At 36.7% G+C, this 23,015-nt stretch overlaps 1 protein-coding gene across 5 annotated transcripts in view; it reads left to right on the forward strand.

The window, feature by feature from the left end:
- The first annotated feature begins 2,044 nt into the window (after positions 1–2,044).
- The window catches only part of LOC124172337 (transcription factor A, mitochondrial-like), a 29,735-nt gene continuing 8,764 nt past the window's right edge, over positions 2,045–23,015 (forward strand). For 2 of the 5 annotated variants that reach the window (XM_046551781.1, XM_046551780.1), the window contains exons 1-4: positions 2,071–2,303; positions 2,385–2,554; positions 2,636–2,841; positions 15,665–15,760. In XM_046551781.1, coding sequence (XP_046407737.1) covers positions 2,233–2,303; positions 2,385–2,554; positions 2,636–2,841; positions 15,665–15,760 — 543 coding nt within the window. In that variant the 5' untranslated portion in view covers positions 2,071–2,232. Of the gene's footprint in view, positions 2,304–2,384; positions 2,555–2,635; positions 2,842–15,664; positions 15,761–23,015 lie in introns of all 5 variants that reach the window. The other 3 variants (XM_046551783.1, XM_046551784.1, XM_046551782.1) reach the window with 3 other exon arrangements.

Here is a 23,015-nt window from a genome sequence, read left to right on the forward strand (position 1 = left end):
GGAAAATGTACGTTTGGGAACCCTAATTAAGACTTTAGGCACAACAAAAACACCTTGCTAAATTCTTAACCCAAGAAAGTCACAGAAATACACATCACAAGATCAACCGAAACATCAACCAATGTAAAGGAAAAGGGGACGTCTGGGAACGGTAGTTGAAGGAAGTGATTGTTGTTAAATTTAAAATGCATTTATTCATGAAAGCACAAGCACTATCATTAACACTGTACAGGCGAGCTTAAAGGATAAGGGCAAAGGTTGGAAGTGTGAAAAATGTAAATAAATCTCGAAGTTCATGAAGATTTGAGGGTTTTCCACGGTTGTGGCAGTATCACTTCCACCAAAAGATCTGGAGATGAATGACCGCCTAGAAATAGAAATTTTTCAAAATTAGGCAAAATTTAAAAAAATATATTTAAAAAATGAGTAGCAATCCTAGGTCGTATCAGTTATAAATGTGGAATGACAGTACTTTTACCACGAAAAATCTCCACAGTTAGCTAATAATGGTGTTACAAGAGGTTATGTCACACCAAAAATGTGAGGCTTTGAGGCACGAGAAAAATATCATAATGAAAGGGTGGGGCCAAATTTTCGATTGCAAATATCAAGAGCTAAATTCATCCTTTCAATTCTTAATATAACCACCATTTACTCTATTCTCATGACTTCCTTTTTTATTCTTCCTTTTTTATTACCCCTGCCCCTTCTCAGCAAAAAATATCCTGACCACATTACTGTTGTTGCACTTTGTTTACAACTACAACAATTTCTAAACTGCAATGGCAGCAAATCCACAGAAGTAAAAAAAATATGAAATTATTTATATCTCAACATCCGTAGGCGGATCACCGTTAGTCCGTGTATATTATTGTCCGCTAAACAACATCAATACTTGCATAAAATGAGCATGGATGCAAGTATAACTATCGCTAGGGCGCCATAAATCTTATCCCACCAAATAACAGAAGCTACCATTATAATTTCACTGTCATTAAGTCCTAAAACTAGAGTAGGATGCACATTAACACTTTCACCATGATCATAAAAACATAAATTCACTGCACAACTGTATCTAATAGGAATGAAATAATACAAGTTTTCAATTCGTGGTGGAGCGATATTTTTCCTCCTCTTTCTGTACTGACACAAAATTCTTCACTAAATATCTAAAGCCATCAATTAATTGCAGAGCGAGCTACGAAACCACCTAGGTTATACAATTGTAATTAAGTACAATAACACAATTAGTAAAAACTGATTGAACTATGCCTCCACGGCAACATGGCATGATATTATTTCGGTATTATGTGAATAACATGAACCAATGATTTCCCGCGAAGATAAAAATAAAAATTTCCGTAAATAAATATCGGATGCTTTGCCATATCCTCTTTAAAAACAAGAGAAAGGATATGCATAGAAGAGTAAACAAAGCCGCCATTGCAGATACCGCAGTATTTCCGCTATCTATTTGCACCGCTAATTTATTCTTAGCGAATAACACATATTTTCAACTAAAAAACGAGGTCACTTAGATCTAAAACCACGAAAAAATTACCAAATTAATGATAACAGAGCCATAAAACTAACATCGGTAACCCACCGCATTTTGAGTACTTACCACTGCTTTGAAAAAACTTTTATTTTCAGCTCAGCATTCCTTCCTGGTTTTCCTGTATCTTGTAGAATTATTAGACACATATCAAAAGCGCGATGCACGAACCATCTTCAAATTTAATAGCTTTTTAGCAATATAACACATCTTCCAAGTGATGAGCTTCGCTGGTTCACCATTGAAATGTATGTAACAGCAACGCGATACTGGGCGCGCGACAGGCTCGCAGCGCCACTCTGTAATGAACTAAAAAAATTGAATAACGTGGGAGGATTTTGGGACCAGCCAACCAGCAGCGTAACAGCCGAGTTGGAGGGGGCTGACTTAGACCATATAAGAACTTATATAAGAAAAGAAACTATAAGTTACTTAAATGGTCTAAGCATCCCAAGTAAACAACGGAACACAATGATACGGGACGTGCTGATGCCGTTTAAGAATATATGCGCTAGAATTTCATAAATTCTTTCACTTATATTATGCATCTCGTGATTTTATGCTCTAAGTGCCAGTAATTCAGCGGCCACATCTGAAGGTACCCCAACCGTTTCCCCTGAAAAGTATATAGGGCATTGACTAAAGTGATATAGTGGTTATCTCGTGCTTAAGTAATTATGTCGTTTTTTGAAAAACTGGGAAGTTTAGCGATCAGAGTTGCGGGTAACCAGGTATATCTTCAGAGCAGGTAAACGTCGGTGAACTCGAAGAACTGCCTAAACTTGTGTAATGTTTTTAATCCTTCTATATTTTTTTCTTGTACTTATAGATTACCTGTCTCATGCATAACCTCACATCGGTGTGCAAGAAGTGTAGTGAATGCTGATGACTTGCGAAGTTTACCAGAGAAACCGAAAAAGCCACTGTCACCTTACTTTAGGTTCATGGCTGAAATGAGACCGGATCTGAAGAAAAGCCATCCAGACTGCAAAGTGACAGGTGATTGTTAGCTTTCCTTTATGTTTTCAATGAGTGATATTTTATTTTAATTTAAACTGTCTATTGTATACGTATTTATAGAACTGGCGAAGTTTCTTGGTGATAAATGGGAAAAGTTTCCTCAAGAAACCAAGCAAAGGTACTTGGAGAATTACAGAAAAGATATGATTGTTTACGTGGATGCAAAAAATAAATACGAAATGCAGCTGACAGACGATCAGAAGCAGTTATTAAAAAGAGCCAAAGAGGAAATGGTGGCTGCCAAAGAAAACCGAAAACTTAAAAAGGTACGTTCGTTGTGGAAAGATTCCTCATTTTTCTTTTGTCTGTGCAGTGAGTTTATCCTTAACAAAGGCCTATTTACACGGTACATTAACACGTACGGGTTAATGTCTAAATTTATGAACGCGAGAATGAACGTCAAAGGGCGTAGTCCAGTACACGCTCCCAATGCTCCCGAGTGCTCCCGCTTCAGACGCTACAGATTCGTGGTCCACTTTCGCTCCTATCGCTTCCAGTGCTACCCTACTGGATCACGGCTGGAGCGATTGTAGCATTTGTTAGTCGTTTGTTTTACTAGTATCGTCTGCTCGGATATTAGATCGTCTGAATTAGGGATTGTTATAGCCCCTTGTACTTTACTTAGCTTGTTAGAGAGGTCAGTAATATAAATGACAAAAAGAATATGACCATAGGGTACACCACAAGAAACCTATTTAATATTAGATCTTCATTGGATACCATGATCGGGCACCACAGCAGACCGATGCTTGTCCTGAAGATTTTACCCACTGGTTTGCAAATCCTCTAACAACAAGGTGATAAACTTAAACTATACAGAGCAGATCATATGATACATATGAAAGAAGATAAGACTGATTAAATACCTTATTAGAGAAATTTCAATGAAACCAAAAATAAGCCTAATTAACTTAACTCACCTAAAAGCCTGCGTTTAAACGATACACGTACAAGTTAATGCCTATTTGCGTGAATTATTTTTGTGGACCGAAACGGAACATGTACGAATGTTTGAACCTAGCTAAAACAGGTTAAATTTGCCGATCATGCATTTGCACAAGTTGAGTGGTTACACGTGTAACCACTTAACGTGCAACAACGCAACCGTACGGTAGATTTCATGTTCTTTCTCGCGTTCATACATTTAGACTTGTGCGGATTTATGTAGGTGTAAAAAGGCCTTAAGTGGAGTGTCCTTTATACGATTTATCAATTGCACTCATGACATTGTATGACAGTCTCAAAAGCAGTCCTACACTTGGACCAATCTCGTCAACAACGAGCCTTAAGCATAAATGCAATGCGTGTCAAGCTGACCTTAAGAAAATTACATAAGTAAAATACAACCGAACATCAATAATTGATTAAACTTCAGTTGAAGATTAGAGGAAGATATCATCATTTAACAGAGAATACAATCTTCATGGGGAAAGCTTGAAGAAAACCTATGTTGGCCGCCAAAAAGCAACAAACGGAATGCTTTAACTAGAAGTTCACATACCCTAACCTAAGAAGTCATATTCTATCTCAATTTCACGCAATATCAAGTTCAAATAACTAATAATTGATCTAAATAACAAATAAATCAATATAACTTACAAAATTAACATAATTCTTATGTAACGGACGGAATGCTTCGACCGGAAAGTTCACTCACTACATGTCTTATTAATTTCGAATAGCCATTTTCTATCTACCCTTCTCGCTAGCTCAAGCTTAAACCACTAATAATTAAATAATATTATGTATAATTAATTATTACAACAACAAAGTTTATAAGATATCTTGGTCTTGCCGCTCAATTTCTTCCCCGATCTGGCCCGTGGCGACTCTGAATTGTGAAACCATTGAGTTACAGCCATTTGCCTCACCGTAATATCCCCCGAATAGTTCTTTAACCATTTGTTTTTAGCATTTACTATCAAGGCTCTCTTAGCGACTTCTTCCATCAACTCCAAATGGTCATATTATTGCCGGCCAGGTCCACAATTGTTTTGAACACCATTTTCTTTTGCCTTCCTTCCCGTTCAAATTCGCGCTGAAAACCGGTTCGCTCCAGCCGCCCTACCTATTTCTTGGGAGCGTTTGTAGCGAGAGAGAAGCGAATATAGTGACGTCATGCATGACGTACGAGAGCGCCACGGTAGCTTTTGTAGCTTCTACTGGACCACGCAAAGACCCGCTCCCAGTGCTTCGGAGCACTGGTAGCTTGTACTGGACTACGCCCAAAATGCACCGTGTAACCACCCTACTTGTGCAAATGCATGCTCAGAAAATAGAACCTGTTCTAATTTGGTTCATGCATTCATACATGTTCCGTTCCGGTCCACAAAAATCATTCACGCAAACGTACAATAACTCGTACGTGTATCGTGTAAACGTGTGTTGAAGTTTTAATTCAGGAAAATTTATTTCCGTCGCGGTGCAACTCTGAATTCTTAATTACGTAGAATTACTCTTCTCTAGTCTATCTCGGAAACAAGTGAGATTACTTGCTCGTCTGCAAGCCGTTTGGCTCGGTAAGCTCTCGGCGAGGGTGTTTGAACCCGGCAGTGAAGGGTTTTTAATATCATCAAAAATTATTTGAAGCCAAATTCATCGGTACTCATGATTTCTCGATTCCTTAAATTGGATAATTGCTTGATAGTAGATTTACAAAGTTTTATTCCCGGAATGTGCGTATTTTTTGATATATTTTATTTTATTTAGCGGCTATATTAGCCTTAGACACCGTAAAAGTCACACGACTAGCTCTTGCTCTATTGGTCGAAGAAAAAAAGAAGTGACTGACAGCAAAATCAGGGAAAGCCACTTCCGTCAACTTCTTTTTTTCCTCTCTTGTCTGCTTATTACACTAGACATTAACGGGTATTTCTTCTTTATGCTAAAATCACCCATCTTTCTCCTGTGTGCCAAATTTAGGCACACATGACTGCAGAATTCTGACTTAAACATACTATCTCTAAAATACGGCTCATACCTTCTTGAATGGAGAGCTATCTACAACATATTAAAAAGGAGGAAAATGAAAGGGGTAATGCATCGTCGAAAAACAATTGGGAAATTTGAATTTATTTAAATATTTATTTCTAAATTTCTTAAAACAATCCCTTGATAATTTTTTCAATTTCATAATTTGTAAACCTTTAAAAGGAGAAATTGCATGGTTTTGTATTTTCCTTATTTCCGTTTATACAATGTCTAATGTGGAGAAACGGTCGCTGCATCTCAGTAAACTGTCACATGCATTGCAGATATGGAAAAACGAAGGAATTACCTGAATTATGGAAAAAAGGGTTTTCGTTTTCTGATGAAATGAAGATGGTTTTCTAAATTTAATAGAAATCACTGACCCAAGGGGTATTTGGCTTGTCGAATTTGTTAGGAACAACCAAGATGTTGATTCCTCCCCATTTCATTGGGAAACGAAAAATTGTGCAAGCAAAGATGGCCTTTTATAAAGCACCAATTACAATGCAGTCCCGAATGTCTGGGCTAATGATGGGTAGAGACAGCACGAATAATCAGAAAAAACAGATAACATAAACTTTCACATTAATGTGTAATTTTATTAATGTACCTAAAACAAACAATATATAATAGGGTAGTTTCCTTCATCGAAGAAAACGAAAGGCATTGATTGCGATTCGTTACCCACCATTAGTGTATTCATAATACACAAATTATTTGGTTTTAGAAATCCCGGTTTAGACGAATGGCAAGGGCCAAATTTTATCTTCATTTGAAAAAGGCCAGATTGGCGCACATGCGATGCCACTCCACATGACGTCACAGGGACCTAGTTTATATACGAGTAAATAGGAGTTTTACATCGTCTGAGATTACCAATGCATGCAAGAGGCACAGAGCTCAGGGGAACATGTCTTAATAATAACCTATTAAAACTGGCTAAGGTCGGAAAGTTTTCTTTGTTTGATAATGTATTAATAAACCTTTATTAAGCCAAGCGCTACCAGATAGCATGGTACTCAACTACCCACTAGCATCCTGCGTCGTATCAGCGCTCAGAGCCTCTCCAAGGTCACCTCACAATGCGGGAGGGGGAACCAGAAATGCGTCACATGGACTTTTTTCCCATCATTCCTACTAACGCGCCGCGTTTTCGCGCGCTTGAAAATTTTCACTTTTCCTTTAATCGCGAGAAATAGATATCGTCATTTAAAAATCTAAAAGCGTGAAATACATACTCCAGGAGTAATAATCTTTCGATTATGGCAATAAAAAAATAATAGGAAACCACCCTATTACGTATGCAGTACTTCTGTTCTTTTAGAGTGCTTCCCCGACTCATTGAGATCTTTCTTAACCAGTTTGCGATCTTTTTAGCAGCAATAACATGGTTGCACTCGTATAGTAATCACGGATACGGGTCAATCCATATGAAGTGATCCAAAGAAAAATAAGTTGGTTGCATGACCATTTTTAATAATTTAAAATTTTTAATATCTATTTACTGCAAAAACGGGAAGTTAAAAACATATTTTAAAAAAATTTATGACTGTTTGGATTAAAGTGGAAAACAAAAAATTAACAGTTAAGAAAATTATCAATTCTTGAACTTACAGCAGTAACAGGAAGATCCTACTCAATCTTACCTGAACTCTCTGAAGATATAAGTGTCATGCTTAACAATCACTTGGGTTAAGCAGTAAATAAAATGTAAGTACAGTACTAATAATTGTAGTCACAGTAAATATCTAAATAATACATTGTAATTTAGCTCATTTTTGGTGTTTTTCAACTTAATAAGTTACCTATTTCAACACTTTATATTATAACTTTTCAAATTAAGACAGTTTAACATATAGTTTATACTAGTAGCTGATATGCATTATTTGCAAAAATGATGATTTCCTGCATTTAAAAAAATTCATAACTTGGTTCAGTCAAATAACAATGTTGAAATTTTTACTCCACTTTGCTATCATAAAGGACTACATAATGTGTAAAAATCGTGAATTTTTATCCAGTCCCATCTGAGATATGCAGCCTCAAACTACAAAAATTTAAAAAATCCAAATTTCAAAAATTCATTAACAATTAACGAGTGAGTTGTCAATGCTGATACTCTATAAAATGTGTGGACCCAATGATATCTTATTAAAAAAAATATTAACTCTGATAAATTTCTCCTTCATGGTTTTTTAATTTCTGAAAAGTGGAATTCTTCAATTTTCGACCCCCTGCTTTTGAGACCGTTTAGACAGGTAAAATTTGCAAAGGGGATTACGGCTATGAAACACTATTGTATGGAAGAAAGTACTGAAAAAGACGATTCCAGTTTCAATCTTGTTGCACGATGCAGTCCAGAGATAATCAATTTAACGCAAATGTCTACAAAGGGAAAAAATGCTCTGTGATTCACAGCAAAAATGGCCACCACATGTGAACAGTGTAGAATAATTTTTTAAAATATCTGTTTTGAACTTCCCGTTTGTGTAGTAAAAACATAAAAAACATTTAAAATATTAAAATTGGTCAAGCAACCTACCTTGGATCAGGGTTGATTGATTTAAATCACTTTGATTTAAATCATGATTTAAATCACGATTTAAATCACTTGATTTTTATTTAAAAAAATCAGGTGATTTAAATCATAATGTCATCTATATGTTTGATTTTTAAAGAGTCAAGAAAAGGAAGCTGTAAGTGTATAATTTTGATTAATATTTCTTAATTAAAACAATGATTCGACAGTTATCAGCACAATGGTGGCTCTTCAATAGAAATGATACTGTAGGAATGCATGTAACATGAGAATTTAAAAAAAATGGCTTTGGTTAGAGTACTAGTGTATCCGTTGAAAAAAATTTGTTTTCTGATTTAACTTCTAAGTGTAGGCACCATACAAAGTTGCAATTACAGAATTTTTCTAAACTTCATATGCTTTAGAACCGCATAATATTGCACATTTGATACTTCCAATGGATATTTTATTTTATGCTGGTGTAATTTTTAATTTGATACCATTGGCATTTCCATAGTTCTCTCCCCTGATTGACTAAATGTTGTATTGAGTTTAGAGTATGTTGCCTCTTATTGTTTCTGCAAACGATCATTCTCCAATATGCTGCCCAAATAGTTCTGCAAATAACTGAATTTTTGATGAGTGGGGAATCATAAAAATCTCATTTAAATCAATAAAATCCGATTATATCAATAAAATCTGATTTAAATAAAAAAATCAACAAAAATGATTTTTTTGAAAAAAATCATGATTTTTATCAACCCTGCCTTGGATCACTTCAAATGGATTGGCCCATACATAAAAGTGGTTTGCACGAATGCTTCAAACCACTCCTCAGCGTCAGAAACCACTGTCAGGCACCACGCCAAGTAGTTGCGTCTCGCACAGGTTTCTCGGGTTGCAACTGCTGCAGGATGTGTATCCGTGATCACGAAGTGTGGTAAACAGGAACAGGGTGCTCTCATGAATGCAGCTAGCCTCCGTTTTACGAAGGGGATTCAAATAGAAATAATAAGTCTGGTATAACCTAGCATTAACCTTTTCCCTACTGTACACGTATATATACGTGTGGACGTTAACTGACCCGGGAGAGGACGGGCGTATATTTACGTGTGAGATTTTCCCGGACAGGCGATCGAAAGCCGTATGTATACATTTTCTAGCTCCCCCTTTTAGGATGGTCGTGGGTTTACGACGTCTTTGTCTCGGGACCCAACGCTTCGGGGTTTAGGATTAACCCTCGGGATCCGGGAGCAGGTACCCGGACCCTTCGTCTTTTATAACCCCTCTCAGCGATACGGGACAGCGGTCATTCAATTGTTTATACAGTCAATTTTCGAAATAAATATTTGTACATTTCTCAAGAAATATACACTAAGAATTGAATTATTTGTCTTTTGAGCAGCGTTTACAATTTTTAAACGAAATTGGTTGACAAATATTAACTTATATCTCGAGTTATGTATAAACATCAACATGGAAATTGTTGCTGCGTTAAATGCATTAATAATGGCCTTAGAACTTTGTTTAAAATTTGACAATGCTCAGATAAAAATGAGGAATTATATTCAATGTCTGTAAATTACGTGCAAGCAACAATTATCCATTTGCTAAATACATATAAGCAATACATAAGTTGACCGCGAACCAATGCCGCAGGTATGGTCGTAAACCCGGAAAGGAGGGAGCACAACTACTCTCGGAGTCCGAGATAATGCGGATTCCCAGCGTGGAGGGGTCGAAAAAGGTTCCGCGAGACCCTTCTTAATGAATGTTTTCCAAAAATGCTCCGTACCACGAGGAAGAAGAGTCTCTTAGGGCTCAGTACAGCAGTCATGCTAAGACGAAAACTCTGCCGTCTCGAAAGGGTTAATGCAGGGGTCATTCCATGTCAAATCAGCCAATATTTTGACCAAATGACACCCACCGACTCGGATTTCCATGAAACTTGCCATGGCCATACATTCTGAAATAATTAGAGATTGTGTTAAATTTTAGCCTCCAATTGTTAATTGTTAATGAAATATGAGCAATTGAAATTTGGGAGTGACCCCTAAAGTGCCGCAACGTGCAACACATGGTGATTTTATTTTCATCCATAATTCCATTCTTGTGAGATGAAAAGGCATGGTTTTTTTTCAAAGCTAAGAGGTCCATAATGATTCCAAAATTATCATTAAATATTCACTGCATGAAGTAATTCAGCTGCAAAAAAATAAAGTTTACAAAAAAATCTTGTTTGTACCATTTTTCATTGTCAGCATCCACAGGCAAAGGCCATGTGAATACAGACTCATGGTTAAGTTTAAAGTAATCATTAATGTATGAGCAAAGATCCTGATAAAAAAAATCTGGAGTCCGATGTTCCTTTTAGTAATTTAATTTTACTGTTTTTACCTAAATTTTTAATGATATAGAATGACAGAATGAAACATTAAAAGGGTGAAGTACCTGAGAAATTTCTCAATTAAAAAGATTTGATGATGGTTGCCTTTGACATTTGATAATGTATATTCCTGTGTTGTCAATACATCTGGATATGAAATGAATCTGGTCTTTGGACACCGATTAAAATGAATGTAGGATGTAATAGTGTACAATGGATCATGCAGTTTTTTAATTAAAACTGCTCGAATAGTTCAGATAGCACAAAATTAGCAGTACGTGGGGGAGTACATTCCCATGATTGCTACCCTAAGAGCCAGTGGCATATGCTTTAGTGAGATAATGCATGCTTCAATATTGTTTAATCATGAGTATAAGCTTATATATCCTCTAAATTGTGTAATATCAATGTGCCTTGAAAAAGAGCCATTTTTTCCCTTGACCTTGAATGAGTATTTTTTACTAAAAGGAACGTCGGACTCACAAATTTTTGTTATCAGGATCTTAGATCAAACAATGATTACTTTAAGCTGGACCAGGAGTCTGTACTCGCATGGCCTTTCCCTGCGGATGCTGACAATGAAAAATGTTAAAACGAGATTTTTTTGTGAACTTTATTGTTTTGCAGCTGAATTATTTCATGCAGTGAATATTTGATGATAACCGTGAGATCATTATGGACCTCTTAGCTTTGAAAAAAAAACCATGCCTTTTCATCTCACAAGAATGGAATTATGGATGAAAATAAAAATCACCATGTGTTGCACGTTGCGGCACTTTAGGGGTCACTCCCAAATTTCAATTGCTCATATTTCATTAACAATTGATAATTGGAGGCTAAAATTTAACACAATCTCTAATTATACCAGAATGTATGACCATGTAAAGTTTCATGAAAATCTGAGTCGGTGGGTGTCATGGCCTGGTTGATTTGAAATGGAGTGACTTGCAGTAATTCCAATGATTTAGCAACCAAATTTATTTTTTTAATGAAGATCGTGGAAAATATTGAGGGAAAGTAAAAATCACGCACAGATAATCCGCAACACATGTATACCACAGCCGGATAATCAGGAGTCTGTTGTACTCAGTTGTGTTCTTGATTCTCACACAATCCTTCAGATCGTATTTGTATGTGTATTCAAACCATTTTTATAATTTATTAAAATATGAATTGGCAAGGGTTGATAAATAAGATTCCAGAGTGGCAAGATGCCCGGATGCACTGCCGCGGGATGTGTATCTGTGATCACAGAGTGCAGTCGCTCACTGCGAGGCTTGGAAAACAGGAACAAAGTGCACTCGTGAATGCAGCGAGCATACCAATCAACTGTACTCAACTGTGCCGTCAGTGAAATAAAAAATAAGAAAAAAGCATACAAGCTGTGGTTGAGCAGGGAAGCACTAATACTGCCAAAGAGAAGCAAATAACTATCAAAAATGCGTGCACGTATGGCATAGATGAAAGGTCATCATAAATTAACCGTTGTAGTGCTATCCTTCTTCCCGGGGTACAGTCAAAAAATGTGGAGGGTATTTTAATTAAATGTAGCAACTAGGAAAAATAAACATTATATAGTTAATTTTTTAGATATCTTTAAGCGGTTCTTTTTTAATTAATGAGATTAAATTGGACAATAATCACTACATTTTTATACGTTTACTGATGTACAATTTTTTTTAAATTTCAATGTCCTCAAATTTAACACATTATGGTCCGCACACGTGTTTTTACGTGTTTCCGCCGCCAGGGCTTGTGTGCCGATCACGCGTTTTTACGTTTTCATGCAGTGCAGTCTCCTGCTGACCTCTACGGATTTATTTGGAACTATTTCGACCTAGTTCTGGTTTGTGCGTCTTCAGGTAGCTTTACTGTTTGTTTTCGTGAAAGTTTTTCTTATTGACGTCTTTTTTATCGACGTTATAATAGTTTGAACGTATATTGAGGCCTATGGCATATAATATGACCAGCCCCAATGGCTAGTCTAGTTTAAAGTGTGCCGGACCAAGAGGTGTTAACAACAATAACATAAAAGCCGACATGTCGGCTCGCCACTCTTTTCAGCCGAGCGGTAAAAGCCGATATATCAGCGCGCCAGCCTAAAAGGGTTAAGATATGAATGTGGCCGTATGCTATTTATTTAACAGAATATTGACCCAAAAGCAAATTATAATGTTATATTAGCTGAAAAATTGGCCTTTAGCTGGCTGAACATCTTTGTCAAAATATAAAATTGAGCTGAAATATTAGCACGTGGCTGGATATTCACTGCCTATGATGCCAAAGTCATTTCTATGTATGCCTATTGATGAGCATAAATCATGTTTTTCTCTTTTATTTTATGACTAATTTTGTACATAGGTGCAGTGGTAACAAAATAATTGATCACCAAAGGTAAAAGACATAAGTTTACACGTTAGCATGTGCCCAACACATTGGTTGCATGACTTTTGTATAGGTGAAACTTGTATGAATATGTTTACTCACTCATTTACGTGATTTTATTGGAAGTAATTTGTCAACTCATTCCTTATATCATAGAATTTATTACATAATAATTCAGGGTTCCCACTCAACCGTGAAAACCTTAAAACCGTGAATAAGCCGTGAATTTCGTCCACCGTGAAAAAACCTGGAAATAACCGTGAATTTCGTCATAAAACCTTAAAAATCTCTCAAACTTGATTGTAGAATAAAGATAGACGGGTTAAAAGAAAAAAAACAATATTTCAATCATGTTTCAAGGTCATTCACGCGCAGGCAATGTCCACGCATTTACCTGCACACGTGTATTCGAAAGCGCAACTATTAATTGGTCTGCGTGTGCCATGACAGCACATTGACCTTAAGCCTGCGATTGGAAGACGTAAATCCTGGCAAAAATCAGGCCTTTCTTCACTTCCCTGCCACCCTGCTCTCTCCATTTTCCCACTCACACCCTTTTAGCCGGACATGAATTTTGCTAACGATAGGTGACGCCATGAGAGATAGAGATCTCCAAACCGTGAATTTGATGACATTTAGACCGTGAAAACCTGGAAAAAACCGTGAATTTTATAATGTAGTTAGAGTGGGAACCCTGTAATTGAGGAAATAAATCCATTTGGCCTTACTTTCAGTATTTACTTTTAACCCATTCACTGCACACACTGCCATTGGGCTGGGTTGCCCAGGACAATAAAAAAATGGGACTCATTACTACTGTCGGCGTCAAAATGATGTGCCGCTGTACTTTGCAAATTTATTTCTGGACTTCAGAGCGTGCCATAATAATGAATAACCTGTCATTTTAGAGGAAATTTTATTTTCAATTCTGATTAATATTTTTGTTTTGTGAAAAATTCAAAAATCAAGACACGCGAGTGCATTAAATGAATCCACCCACTATAAAATTAGCCGTTTTGTCAATATCATGAACTTCGTAACACATCAGAGAGAAAACTACTACGTCTACAACGTTCATCTTCCACAATTAAATGCAAACATTAATGTAGATTAATTAAATGGCTTTTACGTATTTTTAGAATGCATATCTTGTTGTAAACTAACGAAAATGTTTAAACACTATCTAGTCCTACAGTTTACCCCGAAAGAAAAAATTTAATCAAGAGAAACATTTCTTTATTTATTTAAAAATTTTCTATGATCCATAATCTATGAAACTATTGATATTCGTAAATTTTAATAACTTTTATTAATGCCATGTTGCTAAACGGGGCTGTGTAGGGCCAGTGCCAGTTACCAGGAAGCAAAGTTACGTGCGCAAGACCTGGCAACGCATTATTCGTTTGCTCCGACGTATTTTTTGAATGTTCCTTAATAATCTATACTACATAAAAATCATGTATTTTCGGATCATAGAAAAATTGCAAATAAAATAAGGAGTGTACCTTCAATTTTCGTTAGTTTACAACAAAATATGCGTTCCAAAAATATGTAAAAGCCATTTTATTAATCTACACTAATTTTTGCATCTTTTTGTGGAAGATAAATGTTGTAGATGTAGTAGTTCTCGTAGGTTGAGTTCCAAAGTTCATGAAATTGACAAGACGGTTAATTTAATGGTACGCATAGTCATTTATTACACTCACTTGTTTTGATTTTTGAATTTTGAAAAAGCATAAATAAATCAGAGTAGGGTAGTTTCCTTCATCAAAGAAACTGAAAGGCATTGATTGCAATTGGTTACCCACCATTACTGTATTCATAATATACAAATTATTTCGTTTTAGAAATACCGGTTTAGACGAATAGCAATGGTCCATTTTTATCCTCATTTGAAAACGGCCAGATTGGCGCCCATGCGATGCCACTCCACGTGACGTCACAGGGACCTATTTTCTATAGGAGAAGATAGGAGTTATACATCGTCTGAGATTACCAATGCATGCAAGAGGCACAGAGCTCAGGGGAACATGTCTTAATAATAACCTATTAAAACTGGCTAAGGTCGGAAAGTTTTCTTCGTTTGATAATGTATTAATAAACCTTTTTAAGCCAAGCGCTACCAGCCAGCAAGGTACTCAGCTACCCGCTAGCATCCTGCGTCGTATCAGCGCTCAGAGCCTCTCCAAGGTCACCTCACAAGGCGGGAGGGGGAACCAGAAATATGTCACACGGAGAGATTTCCTTACCCGTCGCGCAAGGTACTCAGCTACCCGCTAGCATCCTGCGTCGTATCAGCGCTCAGAGCCTCTCCAAGGTCACCTCACAAGGCGGGAGGGGGAACCAGAAATATGTCACACGGAGAGATTTCCTTACCCGTCGCGTTTTCGCGTGCTTGAAAATTTTCACTTTTCATTTAATAGCGAAAAATAGATATCGTCATTCGAAAATCTAAAAGCGTGAAATACGTACTCCAGGAGTAATAATCTTCCGATATAGGCAATAAAACAATAATAGGAAACCACCCTATTGAGAATAAAATTTTTTTTTAATGACGTATTATTCATTATTATGGCGTGCACTGAAATGTAGAAATGAATTTGCAAAGCACAGCGGCACATCAATTTGACGCCGACAGTAGGCAGGATATTTAAATGGATAAAAAGATGGAGGAAAAAATTCACTACTCAGATAAGTTCAAAACTTTCAAGCTGTAGAGAATGGGTTTGTAGAGGTATTTTGTGAGGTAGAATAATCACAGTTTTCCATGTCGAATTTGCATCTGTTTATACTAATTTCATGCATTTTCTCCTGTGCTTTTTCTCGATAGAAAATGAAAGATCTGGGAAAACCACGAAGACCACCATCAGCTTTTGTCATGTTTTTCAGTTCTAGACAAAGTGCTCGAGGGGATACTCCATACAAGGTAATTTTCTTTGATCTTTCGGCCCCGCCCACGTGATTTCCCTTCTCATACAAAATTGAACATTTGAATTTAAAATGTATAACAAGGATATTCTGTATTCAATTATTTCTGGTTTTAAAGGCTATTAGTTGAGTGATTAGATGACGTTTGTGGAATAAAAAAGGTACATTTTCTCCTCTATTTTTCTAAAAATTTTCAATAGTAAGAACCATAAATTTTTTATTTCTAATGCTCATCATAAGATAAGTGGCAATGTGTAAATTGAAAATGAATTCACTGAATGATAGTGCAGTTTAAACCATTGATTTACATATTAGGCAGTATTTGTTATTATGCATAATAATAAATATATTACTGATTTGTGATTGAAAAACTTTGCTGTTTCTACAATTTGGTTTTGTATTGATTTTTGTTGTTGTTGTTTTTTTGTTGATCCCCAAATTGTAGAAACAGCAAAGTTTTTCATTCACAAATCAGTAAGATGGATTTCTACAATGTGAAGGCCTCTACTATTCAGTGCATAAATTTATTAAGTTGCATACTTTGAGCACCTAATCCTAAGGCACAATGGTATTTTTTCCTAATGTTTAGCCTATAAAATGAGGGCTTGGGGACTGCATTCAGTGAAATATACTGTATTAGAAAATTTAACTTCAGGGTACATGAAATTTTGTAATATGGTAGTTTCCTTCATCAAAAAAAGGAATGGCAATGATTGCGATTCAATACCCACCATTAGTGTATTCATAATATACAAATTATTTGGTTTTAGAAATCGCAGTGTAGATGAATGTTAATGGTCAATTTTAACCTCATTTGAAAAAGGAGTCATTCCATGTCAAATCAACCAATATTTTGACCAAATGACACCCACCGGCTCGGATTTTCGTGAAACTTTAGATGGTCATACATGCTTGTATAATTAGAAATAGTGTAGAACTTAAGCCTCCAATTGTCAATTGTTAATGAAATATGAGCAATTAGTTTTTTTGGGCGTGACTCCTAAAGTGCCGCAACGTGCAACACATGGTGATTTTTATTTTCATCCATAACTCCATTCCTGTGAGATCAAAAGGCATGATTTTTTTTCTAAAGCTAAGTGGTCCATAATTATCCCACGCTTATCATTAAATATTCACTGCATAAAGTAATTCAGCTGCAAAAAAATCTCGCTCGTACCATTTTTCATTGTCAGCATCCACAGGGAAAGGCCATGCGAGTACAGACTCATGGTTCAGTTTAAAGTAATAATTAATGTATGAGCAAAGATCCTGATGAAAAAAAATCATGAGTCCGACGTTCCTTTTAGTAAAAAAATACTCATTCATGGTCATGGGAGAAAAATTAAGTCTTTTTCACAGGGCATAGAAATTACATAATTTACAGGAGATATAAGCTTATAAAAAATATCGAAGCATGCATTATCTCACTATAGCATATGGTACTGGCTCTAAGAGTAGGAAATACACAAGAAATAATGTGAATGTACTCCCCCACATACATAGTGCTAATTTTATGCCTCCAGGACTATTCCTACTAAACTATCTCTTCCATGGGTAATGGGTAACTGAACTGTATGGTATAAAATGTAAAGGCAGAAGAGAGCCATCAGAACGTTTTCTCCAAGTGAAGTTAATTCATTTCTCATTCATATGGTGCTGCCTTAGTGATATCCTGGTTGAATTTCAGACTAAGTAACTCATGTTAGTGTGACTGATAGTGTTATTATGTTTGGTGAACCCTTCCTTGGAAAATCTTACTAGCGATGAAGATGAAAGTGACAGTCAACTCATCAAGCAAAAGACAGCCAACTTGATTGACATGCTGACTAAAATTAAGAATAAATTGACAACAATTAGCAAACAGGTCAAAAATCAAATGTTGACCCTGGCCCCTTTATCTTGGTCTAGGAAAAGTGTTATGAGTAAATTTCATGTTTCAGTCTACATTGTAAGACTGGCAAAAAAGTTACTTGATGAGAAGAGAATGTTTGCTTTGCCACCACCAGGTTTTGGGAAACCTCTTCCAAACTCCACAGTAGAGCTGGTGAAAAATATTTGAACTAGAAATATTTACAAGAATTCTAGACAGATTCCTGGAGCCAAAGATAGAGTCAATGTGGGTAAAAATGAGTATATGCAAAAGAGGTTGATTTTATATAACCTCAAGGAACTTTACGTGCTCTTCAAAGAGCAGTATCCACAAGAAAATATTGGGTTCACTAAATTTTGTTCACTTCATGCAAAATGGTGTGTGATGGCTGGTGCTTCTGGGACTCATTCAGTTTGTGTTTGTGTCATACATCAAAATGTGAGACTTCTAATTAGTGCCTTGAAATTGAAGGAAACATATAAGGAGTTGATGGATATCATCATCTGTGACAAAAACAATGCAGATTGTATGCTCAGAAAATGTTATTACTGTCCAAATCCTTCCAGGCTAAAGGGTATCATCATTTCTAGATTTTGTGAATATGACCCTTCTGATACAGTGAAATATAGGTACAGTGGAACCTTGATTTATCGTTTTTCAGGGGGATGGATGAAAAAAACGACGAATGCGGGAAAACGATCAAAGCGGGAATGTTTGTCCGGGTTGCCTATGTCCCAGGAAACGCTGAATTTTTGCGAATTATGACATTCATTAATGGATTCAAAAAGATTTTAGCTGATTACAGGAATATTATTCCTTTATCGAAACACTTAGGTCATATTGTTGATTCGGATTTTATCTCTTTCAAATATCCTGAAGGAACACGCCGCCTTGCTAAAAAATGTTTCACTCCACTCGGAATTTTCACTGCTATTATGCATTTCTGTCCGATGTAAAAATTCTTATCCATCAAATGCCATTTCAAGTACACGTATTTACGAGAGAAATGTGCGCGTTATGCCTCAAACAACTGATTTCGCCGTCGCAGTGATTGGTTATAGGATGGATCAAGAAGGCCAAAAATAGTTTATTATTTGAAATGTTCCTTTCTTGCAATAAAATTTTTAATATGATTGCGGCAATGTGGCGTTAATCGTCAGCGGCACGCCCACCAGAACCTTGGCTTCATCTCACTTCTTGTTTTCACCAGGGATCTCGCTCTACCCCCACCCCTGCCGTCATGTACTAGCGGACATACCGAGGCGTGCGGTAATATTCACGCATTTCTAGCCCGGATTCTTTTCTTCGTCTTAAATTAATTTCAGTCTATCTTTTAAAGTTCTCACTCGTGTCTTCGGAAGGGCCATGGTCCGAAGACGAATGAAAATAAAACTAATAAAAATGAAACCGGACTCTATTGAACCCGCATGGAAAACACTCGCCGGTTTTAAGTCAACCCACCCTGGAAAGTACGGAACCACTCGTTCGAGGTGAAGTTCGGTACTAATGCTATCGCGTACGGCGTAAGCAGAGCTTACTGCAGAGGGTGAAGCATGGCCATAAGACTGCACAAATTTTTTTATTCTATGGAGAAGGCAGCTTACCCACTCATTTGTAACAATAAGTAGCGTAGCTCTAGATGAGCCGAGTTTTTGAAAAAAAATCCGCATCAACTGCCGTGAAGCTCACTATCAGCTGCGAGGATATCGATATTCGCAAGAAATCACCATCTCTTATTATTCCAACTATTTCCTTGCTTAAAATGGTTAAATAACGTTATAAATTCTTCGTGTTTGGTATCATTCTTTTTTGAATTACGTGCACATCACTAATATCTCAATCTAATAAAAGTATAATACCAATTGCCGAAATTCATTTTTACACACCTTTTGGGCTAATCGGTGATTCATGCAGCAGTTGACCTTCAGAGGATCTTTGAAGCGAGTCAGCTAAAAAAAAGTCAGCGGTCGAGAAAGGGGGAAGCGTGAAAAAGTTTTCTTTTGTTCTCGAGTAACTAGATATTTTCTTTCGAAGCTAAGGTCTTCGTAATACCATCCCTGCTCGAGCTAGGACCTTTTTTTTATTTCGGAGAAGAGGAAAGCTTCTGACGGGGCGAGGCGAGTGCTGAATGGAGGGGGATACCGGATCTTGGGAAATGCGATAATGTGACTATCCCACGGCACTCAGCTTCTCCCTATTGTATTTCAATCTCCTGGGGAAGATTCAAACTTTGTATCTGTCGTTATTAGCCATAAACAACACGTTGTAAACACTTCGTCTTATTTTTGTCAAACGATGAATGCGGGAACGATAAATCGGGGTTCCACTGTAGTGGGTTTCCACTGAGAGAATAGTACTTCCATTGTTAACGTCACCCATTGATGGACTCTTGGATATTCTATGCCTCAAAATGAATAAACTGATACCACATTACGACGTCAATAAAGAACAATCCTCATATATCAAAATAAACAAAGAAACCCTCAGTCATGAAGAGGCAGTTATCGTAATGGATTTTAGTGAAAACTTTTCATTTTAAATTCAGAATGAAGTTCAAAGTTATCACTGGACCAATCTATCATGCACCATACACCCTTGCTTGATTTACCTGAAGAAAGATGGTACTCTCACAACTTCATCTCATTGTTTCATATCTGATGACCTTAACCATGATGTGGCCTTTGTTACGGAAGTGCAATCTCACCTAACAGAATTTTTAAAGAGAAATTTGCCTGTGATCCAAGAGGTTAAGTACTTCACAGATGGATGTGCGGGGCAGTATAAAAACTACAAATTTTATAAATTTGTTCCATTATTATAATAACAATGGAATGAATGCAACCTGGTCTTTTTATTCCACATGCCATGGAAAGTCATCTTGTGATGGTATATTTGCTACCATCAAACAAATGGCATAGCAAATAACAAACAGTAGTTGGATGTATGAATTATGTAGAGATAATGTGAAAAACATCAACATCCATTACATTAAGTCTAGTGATGTGGCTTGGTCACATAGTAAACTTCTTGAAATATCCACCAAGCCCAAAACAATTCCAGGCACAAGAAACTTCCATCATTTTGTGCCTTTATTGGATAGAAAAGCCGCTGCAAAGTTCACTGGCTTGGATGACGAGTACAGCATTATATTTGATTTTCGTTCTGAAACAGTGGATTTCCCAGATAATTTGGCTGTTGGTTCATATGCAGCTTGTATTTACAGCAAGCACTGTGGTACAAGGTATGAAGAAGGTGATATTTCAGTTAAATTCATGACACCTAAAGGGCCCTCACCTTCATTATCTTGGCCAGAGAGATATAATGTTTGCTGTGTAACACTAGGACACATATTGTGTGTGCTTAATTCTCCTGCAACCACAAGTTCTGGGAGGTCATACTACTTCTTGAAAAAGTGACCAACATTTAAAAAAATATTTAGACTTTGTGAAAAACACTAAGACATCTTAGAATGTGGTCAGCCAGTTAAAAAGAGGAGGCTCACTTTCAAATCAAGGTTGTAACTAAGTTGTACTGTTTATACCTAAATTTCCAATGCATCACTAAATGAAACATTGAAAGGGTGAAGTACCTGAGAAATTTCTTAATTCAATCGATGACAGTTCCTTTTGACATTTGATAATGTACATTCCTGTGATGTCACTACATCTGGATAAGAAATGTATCTGGTCTTTGGACTGAGATTAAAGGAATGTAAAATATAATAGTTTACCATCGGTCATGCAGTTTTTTTAAATTAAATCTACCTCTTCTCGAATAGTTCGAAAAGCATGAAATTAGCAGTACGTGGGGGAGTACATTCACATGATTGCTTATTTGTTTCCTAATCTAAGAGCCAGTAGCGTGCACTATCGTGAGATAATACATGCTCCAATATTGTTTAATCATGAGTATAAGTTTACATCTCCTCTAAATTGTGTAATATCAATGTGCCTTGAAAAAGAGCCATTTTTTCCCGTGGCCATGAATGAGTATTTTTTTTTTACTAATAGGAACCTGTCTCACGATTATTTTTCATCAGAATCTTTGATCAAACATTAATGATTACTTTAAACTTAACCATGAGTCTGTATTCGCATGGCCTTTCCCTGTGGATGCTGACGATGAAAATTGGTACAAGCGAGATTTTTTTGTAAACTTTATTTTTTTGCAGCTGAATTACTTCATGTAGAGAATATTTAATGATAATGGTGGGATCATTATGGACCACTTAGCTTTAGAAAAAAAATCATGCCTTTTGATCTCACTGGAATGGAGTTATGGATGAAAATAAAAATCACCATGTGTTGCACGTTGCGGCAATGTAGGGGTCACGCCCAAATTTCAATTGCTCATATTTCATTAACGATTGACAGTTGGAGGCTAAAGTTGTGCACAATTTCTAATTATACCAGAATGTATGACCATGGAATGATTCTTTAAAATCTGAACTGGTGGGTTTCAGGGCCTGGTTGATTTGAAATGGAGTGACCCTAAGGACAGATTGGTGCCCATGCGATGCCACTCCACGTGACGTCACAGGGACCTAATTTCTGTATGAGTAGTCAGGAGTTTTACATCGTCTGAGATTACCACTACATGCATGAGGCACAGAGCTCAGGGAAACGTCTCTTACTAATTTCCTATTAAAATTTCCTATGATCTGAAAGTACAGAGAGTCTTCGTTCTACGTCACCCCGTTTAACGTCAATTCGCAATAACGTCATGAAAATTTTGAGACCGTCATTCGTTTATCGCACCTTTGCTTTGCGATAACGTCAGCACTTTTAAATTTCGCGCGAGAAAAAATGCGAAGCGGCGGGCGTTGCAGGTTGTTCGTTTTGTGGGCGGTAATACAGTCACTCTAAGCGAAGTGTAAAACAATGTGTTTATTGTCACTTGCGATAATGTTTATTGCAAATTTTCCGCCAAATGAATTCTTCGGTAGGTGCGTAAATGGCAAGTTAAGTTTTAGCAAATTTTACTTGACATAATGGTTTTCTGGAACCTTAAAAGTGATTTCAAGGAATTTTTCCGTGTAGAACTCGGAGTATTTGTTGTCACTTTTTTCGCCGTGTTCTCAATAATCTTGTTTCCTGTAACTGCGACGATGTTTCAGCGATGATGATGCCTAGACGACGCTCGACCGGGTGACCACCATAGCGAAGCCGAAAAGCAAATGTGGGAAGATACAAAAATGGAGAAGGATGTACGTCGCTGCTGCTATTGTCGTTGATGAAGACAGGAACTCGTATTTACACCATAGTTTGGCATTCCCATCGTAAAATATGGCCCAGATATGATACGCTATAATTTTTTTGCTTAGGAATTGTGAGGTCTAGTAGCCGATATTCACTTTTTACATTGTTTTTTATGGGATATTGTG

The sequence above is a fragment of the Ischnura elegans genome (assembly GCF_921293095.1).
Source record: "Ischnura elegans chromosome 13 unlocalized genomic scaffold, ioIscEleg1.1 SUPER_13_unloc_1, whole genome shotgun sequence".
NCBI classification, from domain to species: domain Eukaryota; kingdom Metazoa; phylum Arthropoda; class Insecta; order Odonata; family Coenagrionidae; genus Ischnura; species Ischnura elegans.